The 13,451-nt window shown below is 35.3% G+C and overlaps 1 protein-coding gene across 1 annotated transcript in view; it reads right to left on the bottom strand.

Annotated features, from left to right (window-relative positions):
• Positions 1–7,061: 7,061 nt before the first annotated feature.
• LOC306879541 (BMP/retinoic acid-inducible neural-specific protein 3-like) overlaps positions 7,062–13,451 on the bottom strand; it is a 32,691-nt gene continuing 26,301 nt past the window's right edge. The window contains exons 5-8 of the mRNA XM_079432562.1: positions 13,227–13,332; positions 11,937–12,173; positions 10,381–10,603; positions 7,062–8,548 (exon numbers count right to left, since the gene is read on the bottom strand). Of these exons, the coding sequence (XP_079288688.1) occupies positions 7,432–8,548; positions 10,381–10,603; positions 11,937–12,173; positions 13,227–13,332 (1,683 nt within the window). The 3' untranslated portion in view covers positions 7,062–7,431. The remainder of the gene's footprint in view (positions 8,549–10,380; positions 10,604–11,936; positions 12,174–13,226; positions 13,333–13,451) is intronic.

The raw sequence follows: 13,451 nt of genomic DNA on the forward strand, positions 1-13,451 counted from the left end.
TTCCACTGAAGCTCAAGATGCTCTGCAGATTCTCAAATCATGATGGATAACACGATCACTGTACAAAGAGTTTATGCAGCTTGAGTGCTGCTGTCATTAAAGCAAAACAACTTTTTTCACTTCAACTTATAACTCAATTTGTTATGCTGTTAACATAATTTGTAATGGAGAAAAAAAATAAAAATAGCATTTTCTCTAATGGTTTAAGACTTTTTGGTTTGTTTAGGTAGGAAGGATAACGAGAAACATCAACGTCAGGAGAATGTCAAGAGAATGTACTCTCTCTTGCCACCCGGCAAGCCTGTAGATTTAATGTTGACATTCCCTAAATATACATGTACGTGTAGGTCGAGAGTGAGAGCTGCTGATGACTCACCACATGGGAACATTTTAACACCATTCAGCAGATCGCTGCCACAACTTTACAGCATGACTTGTAAATTTAATGAGAGCTTAATACATTGCAACACAAACAGTATTCTTAGTACAGCTGTCAAATGATTTAATTATGATCAATCTCATTATTATTATTATTTTTCTTTTTTTGTAAAAAAACTATTAAGAATAAGGTTTACTTTTAGAACATGTTAAATTAAAACCTTTTAAAATACTTGAATACTTCAGATGCAAAAAACAAAAAAGTCCATCAGACATTTTTTCTTTAAATTGACTTTATTATTATTATTATTATTATTATTATTATTATCAGGCTCCTATGTTTAGGACTTAGGACAAGTTTTGGCAAAAACTCTTTGGACAAGACATAGTAAACAGCTGCCTAAACAACTACACAAATGAATGAATTAATTAATTAATAAAAAAAAAAAAAAGAAATTGAAAAAAATCCATTAAAAAATAATAGAAATTTTATTTTATTTTATTTTAATGTATACTGGCCGAAGACCAGTATTGGTGGTAACACATTACAAGTAACGCAAGTTACGTAATCAGATTACTTTTTTAAAGTAACTAGTAAAGTAACGCATTCATTTTTAATTTAGATGGAAATATCTGAGTTCAAATAAGTAATGCCAGTTACTTTGTTTCCAATGTCTTGACTGACAGCTTTCGTGTTGCCATGTTGAGAAAAATCTTCTGATAGGTTCGGTGGACTTAGAGGCTCTTACTGGCAAAAGAAAGTGGCATTTTGAGGTTCAATGTCATTGTCTCATTTTTGATAGGGGTGGTGTTTAGCGGCTTTTGCATCTGAAGTTTTCATTTCTTGTTTAAAATGCATGTTCAGGAAATAATAGTAGGCTATCATTCAGGCATGATAATGGTAATAATCAATGGCTTATTTTTTGCATTAAATGAATCATTCTGAGTAAAACTGAAAACCAGACATTGCAAAACAAGTTCCCAATATTGATAAAAAATAATAATAATAAAAAAAAGCAACAGTGCAAATAACACTTTAAAATTGCTACCTCATTTATCATTCATGTGCTGTTGCGTACTAGGAACACCTGCATTTTACTGTTGAAAAATTACTCAAATTTGTGGATAAATTGTAACGCTTTCTACCTTGGGATCAAACCTTCAGGTAACAAATTGAATGCAACAATGCAACATTTATTGTGTGCGATTCAGTTAAATTTGTTAAACAGAAGTTGGGACTGGATCATTTTAGTTGCTATGAACTGAACCTGAGCAGTACATTTATAGTTCCCAGCATGCTTTGCACATAACTGGATGAGGAAATAAATTGTTAAAATTAGGTGTTCTTTGTGATTTGAGCAAGAAGCAAGATGAAAAGGCAGGAAACCTGGTAGTGTTCTGACTATGTAGTGGCATTTGTTTGTGAAAAATTTTTGTGAACATGGAGCATGGATCAGTCACACAGAACATAATTAAACATTCATAATGTTAAATTAAACAAATTCATTGATGGTGTTTACAAAAAAAAAAAACCCAATATAATAATATTTGATTGTATTTGTTGACAGATTAACTGACAGTCCTAATGCTAATATTAGACTCTAAGTTTGATGAAACTTAGATTCATATCTCTGTTAAACATGCTCTGTTAATTGTCTGTTTAGTTTTGCATGTCAAAATAATTCACAGCCATCACGGTTGAGTCAGTATGGTTGATCTGTCAGCAATAGAAGTACGTGATTGGTGGCATCTTTGAAACAACATCAGTAATATTAGTAATTTGAACGGTCTTTCTAAGGCTCATCATTTTCTTTTATAATTTATTCTGTTTATACGGCATTAAATCTAGGGTTATCTTTTCACAAAACATTATCCTTTACTTGATTTTAAATGCCTGCAGCAACCCATGAAAAGCTGAATGTAAGACAATGTGCTTCTTGTATCCTGTTGAGTGTAACAACAATTGAACAAATGTCTTTTTGAAATGTCATTCAGCCTGTAGCCTGAATATCAGTGAAATAAACAATAATGCGCTTTTTGTACCAAAGCGCCTGTGGTGTCATCATCAAATGATGTAACGTTTGGGAACACAATCAGTTATCAATTTAGACCTTTTGTATTTCTTTCTGTGGTGAGTGTAAGTCACAGAAATTCAAGAAGAACGTTTTGTTCTGTATTAGTATGTACTTGTCTATTCATTTGTAGTATTCTCACAGACTGCAGATATTCCACTGAATTTATAAAGCCATCAACATATTATGTTTACGCATTTCTTGTTCCAATCTACCATTAAAATATGCACAAATATAGTACGCTTGGTGAGGCTAATGGATTTGCCTCTTAAAGTCGATTTTCTTGCACGGCTCAACCAAAGTTCTTCATTAAATTACATTTTCATACCCTAATGCATACGCACAATGACACAGAAGTCTCAAACAGGCACCCTGATAAAAAGACTTTTGTACAATGTGGCTTTAGTCCTGTTATAGGTAATACATAACTCCCACTCTGACCACTAAAAATCCCGGATGAGTATTTGCTGTGCAAGGGGATTATCTAATAAGAGATACATTTAGAACCCAGCTAAGGGATCCCCAAAAGCAATTCGTTGGCAATTTAAAATGGGTTCTTGTGAGCTGGGAGTGATTGGGTCCTATTTATTTTTGTCAGGTTGAACTTGTCTTATAATCATCTCTTCGGATACCAGAACCAGGAGATCAAAACTCACTGAGATCAACACAATGGATCAGACATCAATCTCCAGTGCTTTTTGCACTCTCAAATTTGTCTGGTTCTAGGTGAGATCTCGTAATCATAGTGCCAGAACTCAAATAAATGAAAATGCAAATAAATTGGCATATTTCTATAAACGATTCAATGAACATGCTTGCCTGAAGTTGAAATGCAAATTGCTTTAAATCAAGTTGGATAAATCCATAAAGCAACTTGAGTGCATTAATATACGTTAAGTATAAGCAGTCTGCCTGGCTCTGTAGGTCACGCTTAAATCATTTGTGAAGTAGTTGCATTCTGGGAACTGGATGCAAATTTTCGAATTCCTCCGACTCTTCATTACAGCAAAGCTCATCAAACAGTTCAGTTTGAAGCAGGTGTAGGCCCCTCCCCTAAGGGAATGCTTCCACTTGTTGTAATCAAGAGGGATAATGTAGGACTACATAATACTTCAGGAGTAGAACATTTTAGATTTCTGTGGAGAAACTAGTGAGGATGTAGTTTAAAGAGAAAATTGTGCAAGTTGGGAATAGTTATATCTATTTGGACATGAAAGGGTGATTTGTATGTAGCAGGATTTTAATGTTGAAAGCGGGAAGGTTGTCAAAGTCACTTATTTTCTCAAGTCCAACAGACCACATGCAGCTTTTAGCACAGCAGTGTCCTCTTCTATTTTTTTTAACTTGTTTATGTCAGCCAGCAGAGTGCCCTGGATTCCCAAAAGGGCTGTTTTTGGAGGCAATGCATTTCTGCAGTGTATCTAAGATCAGTGACCTTTATAATTTATTTCCCTAACCTTATGTGCTTATAAGCTTATACTTAGTTTTTCTCTGTCCTTGGACTCTTGAGAATGTCTTGTTTATTCACTGTTAGGCGTTTTGAATTTGATATTAGAATTAGTCATGTTTACCTATTTAAATCTTTGGTGTGTGGAAATGTAAATATTGCTATGGAAACATGCTTCAGAGATGTAACTAGACAATATCAGATAGTCTACTACTATTTTAGTATCTCAAATCTACTGTTGAAGTTTGTTGCTACTCATAAGAGTTGACTGGAATTGTGTTTCTAAAATGCAAGTTACTCAATATTTACTGTTGTGGTATTGCTTAATTATTTCTAATTAAACATCATGTTTAGCATGTGAATACAAAGTTCTGCAACATCAGCAGCAAAAGGGAGTACAATGGTGCGATTCAATGGTAAATTCTAATTGGATGTAAAATCGTGATTGATTTGTGCTCATACAAACTACATCAAGTGGAAAGGACAGTGTGAGTAATAAATTGATGTTGATACGGTCCTGGCCCTGGACAACAAAATGCCACTGGTTTGTGATTCGGTGGTTCTTGATGGCATTGATCTCCCTGCGGATCCTTTTGTTCTCTCAGGTAATAAAGCTGCACATTGATTTATTGGCAGCAGACAGCTACCTTTTGCCTGCCTCCTGTTCACTGCAGTATCTGGCCCTCCAGAAACCTACAGCTGAAGCCCAAGATAAAGTTAGCAATGCATCTTCATCGTGAATCACAAGAACATTACAATGTTTACATTGAGGAGATCAAAGAGGCAACACGGCCACTATTGATCAAGCATTAGCGCACTGCCTCAGAGTGCTTAGTGAATAAAGGGCTGACCTACTAAGTTGATGTATGCTCTTTCTTTAATCTCTGTCTGTGCTGGTGAGTTTTCCATCTTCATCAGAGGAGCTGCACAGTAAATATAATGCAATGCTCAGTCTTTTCTTTTCCACAGCTCTTTCTATACAATTACAACAGAATGATAAATTGTTTGTCAGGCTGTGAGAAAGACCGATTGCCTATGTAATGTTTTGCCATTTCTTATTGTCATGTTTGTCATTACAACAACGTGTCAACTGATTTCAGCACAACTGACAAGCTCTCATTTTACAGGCTCTCTGTGCAGCATGCAGGTGATTTGTGTATGCATTCTGGCAGTAACTGCTCCCTTGGTCATTTGTGTTTGCAGAGTAATTGCTACAGCGTGGGGTGTTCCACATGTGAAAATGTTGCAGTAGCTGCAATGCGGGTAGATGCTCCAAGAAGAAATAAAAGTAGTGATCTTCCCTCTTTTTGATTCTTTTCTAGGGAAGCACAAATGGAGAGAATTTGGATTTGAAAGGTGTCTCCGATATCTTATTATGTGCAACTTTTCTTCAAACATGTACAATTTCCTTTGGCACACAATGTTTTGACCTTTACATTATGCAATCTGTGTTGATTTCTAGTAGATTTTCTACAGATATAAAACAGCCTTGTTGAAAATATGCCTTGAATGAGAAAACAAGCCTGGAAAAGCATCGTCTTTTTACTTGCAATTCCAAGTTTCAATGTTAAAATCTCTCGGATGAAAACTCGGTCACACTTTATTTTAAGGTCTAATTCTCACCATTAGCAAACAATTAACTATGACTTTTGCCTCAATAAACTCCTAATTTGCTGCTTATTAATAGTTAGTAAGGTAATGGTTAAATTCAGGTATTGGGTAGGATTAGGGATGTAGAATATGGTCATGTAGAATATGTACTTTATAAGTAGTAATAAATATATATAATATAATATGTTAATAATAGGCACACTAATAAACAACTAATGGTGAGCATTATTGTTCCCTATACTAAAGTGCTACTGAGAACTCTCCTAGTCATTGCAGGCACAAATCTTTCTTTTTTCTAAGAAAAGTTATAAAAAATATTCTTTGCAGTTTATATTCTGTGGGATTTATGCAGCGTAAAATGCTTATTATACTGCAAAGAAAATGTGTAAACTTTGAAAGAGAATGTAGTAGGTAAGTGAGTTAGGTAAGGCTAATTTTATTTATTGTGCTAATTCTAGGTAAAAGGTGCAAACACAGATTATGAAGAGGTGATTGACACTTTTTTGTTGGAATTAACATAATCTGTCATCATGTGTTGATTCTAAATAATTAGCATTCACACTGTCTAAATTAATGTACTGTAATGCAAGAAAAAAGTGAGAAATGGCTGAAAAAAAATATTTCTGACAAGCATGAACAGCAAAAAATATGCATTATGTACTGATATGCACAAATTAAGTAAAGCAAAACTGTATACGGTGTATTCACAAAGGCACACTGGATTCCACAATCTTTGTCCCATTTTGGCATCACTGTTACATTCCAGTATAAGGCTCATTTGTAATCATATATATTTTATGGTTCAGAGAAACTGCTTTGTTCTGATGTAACAAAGTGTGTGGTTAAAATAAACCAATGTTCAATGGAAATATATGAATGGAAAAAATAAATAAATAATAAAAACCTGATTAGACAAATACAAACCCTGAATTCCAAATACTGAAAATGAACAATGTTTAGATGAATCCAGAATATCAATAGAAAACATTCAGCTCAAATCATTGCATATGTGGCTCCATTCAAAATTTTTAAATATTATATTCACAGACCCCGACCCCTTTACATTGTTAAATCAACCCTCGTGCCTCCAATAATGACTAACTGGAGAGAGAAAAAAACAAAAACAAAAAAAAAAACAACTTTGGTTTGGCTTAAAAGTCTAGAATAACTGTGCCGATGTCATTCAGAATGATCATTAATAGAGGGGACACATGTAACATCAGCAAAGAAATATAAGTAAATCACAATACTCCAATGTACTGATAATGTACAGGACTTTGTAATGCTTTTAGTAAAATAAATAAATAAATACACTCTCTCTTCCAATGAGATGTGAATAAAAAGAAATTAACATGAACCTAACAAGCATATAATATAATTATGCCAATAAAACTGTTTCATTATTATTTTATCAAAGTTGTAAGTCATATGTTCAATGTATTTAATTCCTCATTAAGTGCACTCAATTGAAAATATAAAATGTGTTTCATTTTCCAATAAACTAAACTGTCACATAGCAATAAAAATATGCTGATAAATAATGCAACCATTACTCCATTACAACGATGATGTTTTAATAACAATTTATCTACAAAATTGACTGACATCACTGTATTCTTTCCAAGGAAAGCACACTGTCACTGAAGCAAAAAAAAAAAAAACACACAAAAAAAACATATAAAAATTACAAACAAACACTCCATATATTTTTAAAATCTCTTCTTTGTACTCAGTATACTATACAATAAAAATTAGTCTGTTTTTGAGCAAGATGATCTACTAGCGAAAGTAAAGTCACAAAAAAAACTGTCATCAGTGTCCAAAAGTGTCTCTATCATGGAACGTCATTGCAGCTTTTACTTTAACAGTCTACTCTGCATTTTTACAGTTGTTCTATTGCTGTCTGCTGTGATGCTTTAGCCGTTAGCTACAGAGTTTAGTGGTCTCATAATCCAGAGAATTGGGGAGACGGGCATTGAAGGACTGAAGCGAGGCGTGAATGCGCACCACCTCATTAGCTGTCAGTTTGAGACGGTGCCGTAATAAGCAGGAGAACAGGTCCAGAGGTTGCTGGCCCGGTGGAGAGAGTCGGTTAACCCGGTCCCGGATCTCCAGCAGCTGGAGCAAGGCCGAGTCCTGCGAGCCCTGCGTGTACGGGTAGTCCAGCTGCAGGATCAAGTCCCGGATTGCTTCCGGGTCGAAATGCATACTGTAACCGAACACTTGAATGCTGTTGATCTTCATATACCCCAGATTTCTAGTAGGGTCGGCCATTTCCAAAGGCTCCAGGTAAACGCTGTCATTGGCCCCGGTGCCTGGAGTTTTTATGCGGCTCCTCAGGTAAATGTGGATGGTCTCAAAGAAGGTCTTCCACTTGTTGCCCAAAGTCAAGGTCCAGTTAAAGCATTCTAGTGGAAGGTCCAGCTTAGCAGACTTCCAGTCTGGAAAACTGTTCTCGTTCACAGGAATTAACCAGCTTTCTGAGTGGCTGCCTCCGAAGGGATTGATGAAGAGCGTGAGGGAAGGTTCCAGAGTGCTGTTTTTCGTAAGGCAAATTTGAAGGGAGATGCCTAAGAGCATATGGACCAGGTTGGATTTGTATTTGTTACTCTTTAGCGTAAGAAGCATCCTTTTCCTCCACGAAGGATCGAACCAGCTATTCAGCCGCATATCGTTGCTGATGAAGATAGCGTGGACCTCCAAACGTCGATCAGCTCTCTGTAGGAGGTAGCGTAGCTCCAGATCTTGAAGATCAGTCTCAAAGCCCAGGTAGTTCTCGGTAGAATCTGCCACCATTGGTCGACAGGTCCCTTGACTTAATATGTAGCCGACGTTGCAACTGCCGCAGCGAGTGTGGTTGTCGTTGGCACAAGCAGCGCAGGCGGCACCTTCACCCACAGAGCATGGTGTGGGTACCTGGCAGGAACTGTGGTCATATGCACAAATGCAAGTGTGCAGTTCTTCTGAGAAGGATCCTAGCTGGTTGTTTTCTGAGCAGTATAATAAAGACTGGAAGTAGTTCAGCCAATACGACTGTGGCCTAAGATAAGATAAACATCAATATCAGTTAGTCTGCCTAAACCATGATTGTTGAGATTAAATTGTCATGTATCCAAAGCCGGTACAGCAGCAGATGGCAAGATTAAAACTAGCACAAACAATTCTGTTCCACAAAAAGTCATCTACAAAAGTACAGGCATATATTCTTCCCTTCTTCTGTTTAAAATATGGCAAAACTTTCACTTAGCATCTCTCTCTAACAGCAATTGCTTCACGTTTAATTTTCGCAAACCTACAAATGTTCCAATACTGAAGGAGATTTCAAGGTCTAAACTTGAAAAATAACACTACTCTAAACTGCTGGTTCTCAACAGATGGGCTATGGGCATAAAATGGGTTGCAGGTCTGTTTTGACAAATCATTAAATTAGGGCTGTGAAAAATAATATGCTAATTTTTCTGATTAATATGGACTGTAACGTTAAAAATACAATTAATGCAATTTAATGCAACATCCATTTTTCCCACTCCCTGTGCATAATGTGCTCACATTTACAAATGTATGTTTCATTTATTTATTCATAATTATCTCCTTTATGTTCCTTCTACATTAATTTGGGTATTCATTGTGTTAATCACACATTTATGATTTATTAATTTTAATCTTAGGTGTGATCTGTGATTTTAATTGAATGAATAAACTTTTTTTTCATTTAATTAACCATATAATTGTCTATAGTTCGGATAACACAATAGTGTAAATACAAAGGATGCCGACATGGACAGGCTGCTCTCAAACTTCCACACCATGAAGAAAACTATGCAAGATGAATCCAGATCCAGATAATCCTTCACTTACATATTTTACGAAAATGTTTCATTTTAAGGGCATTTTTATTTACTTTTGTATAATAAACTGTAGTGATGTAACGATATTGTCAATATCGCAATAGCAAAACTGTCTCGATATTATTGTGGTCACATGATGCTATGAAAAGATTGGCCTTCCGGGCAAAAAGTGTAGTCTTGGGAGTGGAGTTTTCCTTCAAAATAAAAGCTCTACTACCATTTCCGTCAAAATAAAAGCTTAAAAGTGCAGTATGAATTGCTGACAGCTAGCAGTTTAAATGGGCAATGTTACTGCAGTCCAAATTCAAAATATCTTTCAAGTGTAGAAGTTGGGAAAGAAGTATTGTAATTTCCCTACTGTAGTGTAAAAAAAAACAAAAAAACTATGAAATATTAATTTTCACAAACACCAGTGTGAATGAAATTTAGACTTGAGACAGTATATCACAAATAAAAAGAGGGTTGAGTCCCCTTTAAAGTTCAGGTACAAGTCAATTCACTGACTTTTTTTCTGACTTAAGATTTCTCTTAATTTTGAACTCTCAAAGTGCATTAGATAGAATAATTTAACTTTAAAAGTTATTCATTTGCCTTTTTTTTTTAAATATCGCAATAAATATCGTATCGTAGACTTCATACCGCAATAATATTGTATCGTGAGATTTTAATATCGTTACATCCCTAATAAACTGTGTTGGTAGCCAATGTAAATTCTAGGGCTTGAAGCAAAACCAGTTGAGAACCACTATACCAACTTTAGTCTTATTGATTGTGGGTAAACACAAAGTTGTCTCCCTGGAGACAAGAGCACTAGTGCTCCCTTTCACTCTGAAGCACACTGATAAACATTCCTCTCGGCAGCCCGTGGAGTCTGAAATGTGGGCCACTCATGAACACAAGTAATAATGATGATGTGAAGAGTTTCCTCTCTGGATACAGTAATTGGGGGCATTATTCCATTTCGGAATTAAGTATCAGTGTATTTATCATCACAATGAGGAGATAATGAGTCTGTTGTGCTCACCTTTCACGCGGTAAGTTGATGTGGGGCTGCTTTTGGCACCTCTTGCTGAGGCTGAAGAGCTTGTAAACCACGCGCTGGGCTCGCTTGAAGAGACTTTTCATGCTGTTATCCAGCTGCTCATAGCGCCGCTGAAATACACCATCCAGCGACCACAAATGTTGGATCATCGAGGAGTTGAGGAAGAAATTCTGCGGCAGCCTCATCAGAAATGTTTTGAACTCATCTGTTGAAGAAAGAGTACGTTCTCTCAGATATAGGAATGTTGTCATGTAAACTTGATTGAACAGTGGATAAATGCCTTAATGCACTCTCACTCTCCTTGGCATTAAGAAGGAATCATTTCAGTGAAGAGACATTTTTCATGCGGTTCCTACAGAGCATTTCATTTTAGCTGATGGGGCAGAATGCTGAATGCATTTGATGCTCCTATGGACACATTTACGATACCTGAGAAAGCATGTACTGTATATCTGGCACTTCCTGATAGCTCTAATAACATAAACTTCGAAAGTAATTGAACAGGGATATTTTGGGAAGAGGGGAAATGGATGACAGTGTGGAAGAAAAGAAATCCATGCGTTTTAATTTTGCTCAAGCATTAATGGTCACTGTGGGGTGACCTCGACAGGCAGTAATACAGTACATAAACATTATGCTAAGTGCTCTCATTCATAAGCTTGATGAAAGATGCTGGATGGGCAATAAAGCATTTTATGGGTGATTAATTCTGCTCAACATACTGTAAGGCAATATGTTGAGCAGGATCTTTTTTCTAATCCCACAGTCTCTGAAGGACAGGATTCACTGAAAGTTTTTCATATTTATTCAGACCAGTGACCAGTGTGAAAAAAGTAGATAAATTATACTAGATAAGACACCACAGGTCAACAGGGTAAAACATTTAATGATGCGTTATCTAATTAAATATGAACTAATTTGCATCAGTTTCCGGAACACAAATCTGAAAAATCTGATAAAACCAAGTTCAAAATTAATTTTTGTTGACATATTAAAGTTAAAGTTTCTTACACAGGGAATTTTGGATATCCTTTTTATTACTACATAAATCAGAAATTCTGTCAACAGATAGAATTTTCACCATGTTTGTAGGAATAAAATGTTATATAAATAACATGAATGATATATGAATGATATATTCTGTAAAAAATTTTAAAGCATAGATAGGAACGAAACTGCAAAATTTGTTGAGTGTGTAAGTGCTGAAGTGGAGGTTTCTGGCTCAATGCAGGAGAAAAAATAAAAAATTTAGAGGAAATGGCCTTTAAAGAAATGTACTGTAATTGAAATCTGCAGTCGCAAATATATAAGGTTTAATCAAATAAATACTTAAATGTGTTTGTCCATCTTCAGCAATGAATGAACAGTAGTAAATTACATAATTTTCTAAACTCCTATAATAACTAATAATAAATATACAATACAATTCCAAAATAACATCTAAATTAATTGATTAAAGTGACTGAGATGTTTCTTCAGAAGGACAAGTGAATAACAAAAATGATTCAGTTGAAACATACTTGAATTCAGTCTCCTACCTGAATCTTCAAACTCCTTGTAGGTAAGAGCCCATGATTCAGAGATTCGCAAAAGGCTTTCCTCCATGGCCTGGATATCCATGTAGGGGCAGTTGCACTCTGGGAACTTGAGGTCACATTTGCACCAGCAGTCATTGTCTCGACAGACAAAAGTCCCCTCTCCGTTGCAGGCAATGTAACTAAGAGCTGCTTGGACGAACGTGTCTCTGAGATAATCTGGCAAAATGACCTGCAAGCCTTCAGTTACAGAGAAAAGAAAGATTGTTTTATGAATAGCCTACTGGGTTACCTGATTAAAGTGGTGTGATAAAGAGAGTCATGTGGTCACAAAGCGCACACATACTTGGTAGACATGCAGTGCCTGCGGTTACCATATTTTCTGTTCAGCAATTGAAAACGTAACGCATGCTAAAACTTCTTAACAAGTGCTTTAGCCGTTACAGTGATTTTTACTCTTTTCCAAAACCTAGTTAGTATGCATACTGTCCACAATAATCAAAACAAATTATGATCAAACTCAATTCTCTTATGATTTATCCTGTGGCAGATAGGTTTGACTGAACTATATGCTTATAAATGTGAAGACAAAGGAATGTGCAAATTGAGACTATATTTACTCTCTTTTAATAATCAAGTATCATGGTTTCCACACACACACACACAAATAAAAAATAAAATAAGCAATGCAATTGTTTTCAATATTGATGATAATAACAAAATCAAAACCAAATCAGCATATTAAAATGATTCCTGGAGCATCATGTGACACTGAAGACTAGAATAATGTCTGCTGAAAATTGAGCTTTGTTATCAAAGGAATACATTATATATTAAAATACATCAAATTAGAAAACAGTTTTAATAATAATTCACAATATTACTATTTTAATATATATTTTATTTAATATATTTTGAATCAAATAAATGATGATACATATAAATTAATAAATTAACATACTTTTTTTTTTTTTCTCAAGCAAAACTTACATTTCAGTATTGAATGAATAATTTTATAATCTGTATTTCACTTAAATAATCTGCCATTTTAGATTTGAAGTTATCACTTTATTTCTGAGATTGCCTTCTCCACACATCATCTTTGGAAGCCACATAATTAAGATGCCAATATTTCGGAGCAACCTTCATGTCAAGAACGTGACTATGATACCTTAAAATACTCCTTCGAGCAGAGCTCTCTAGCTTTTGGAAAAGAGGCTTTTGTGTTTCACATAAAAAATGCCTATCACAGTATCAAAACTTGACATACTAGATTTGAACAACATATTATACCTTGCAAATGGACTTTGTTCTCGGGACTCTGAACCAGCACAGAACTGACAGAATCAAGGTTGTCATAGTTACTGCAACCGAGAGGGCCAGTCCTTGTTTCAGTTACCTGGGAAACAAAATTCAGACTGCAAAATTATCAGTTTCACTGTGCGGTTACTGCTGTACCATGGTATTTTACATGGAAAATAGTGTAATAAACTCCTTTCCCATGTTTTCCTTGTTAAA

The sequence above is a fragment of the Barbus barbus genome (assembly GCF_936440315.1).
Source record: "Barbus barbus genome assembly, chromosome: 13".
NCBI lineage: Eukaryota > Metazoa > Chordata > Actinopteri > Cypriniformes > Cyprinidae > Barbus > Barbus barbus.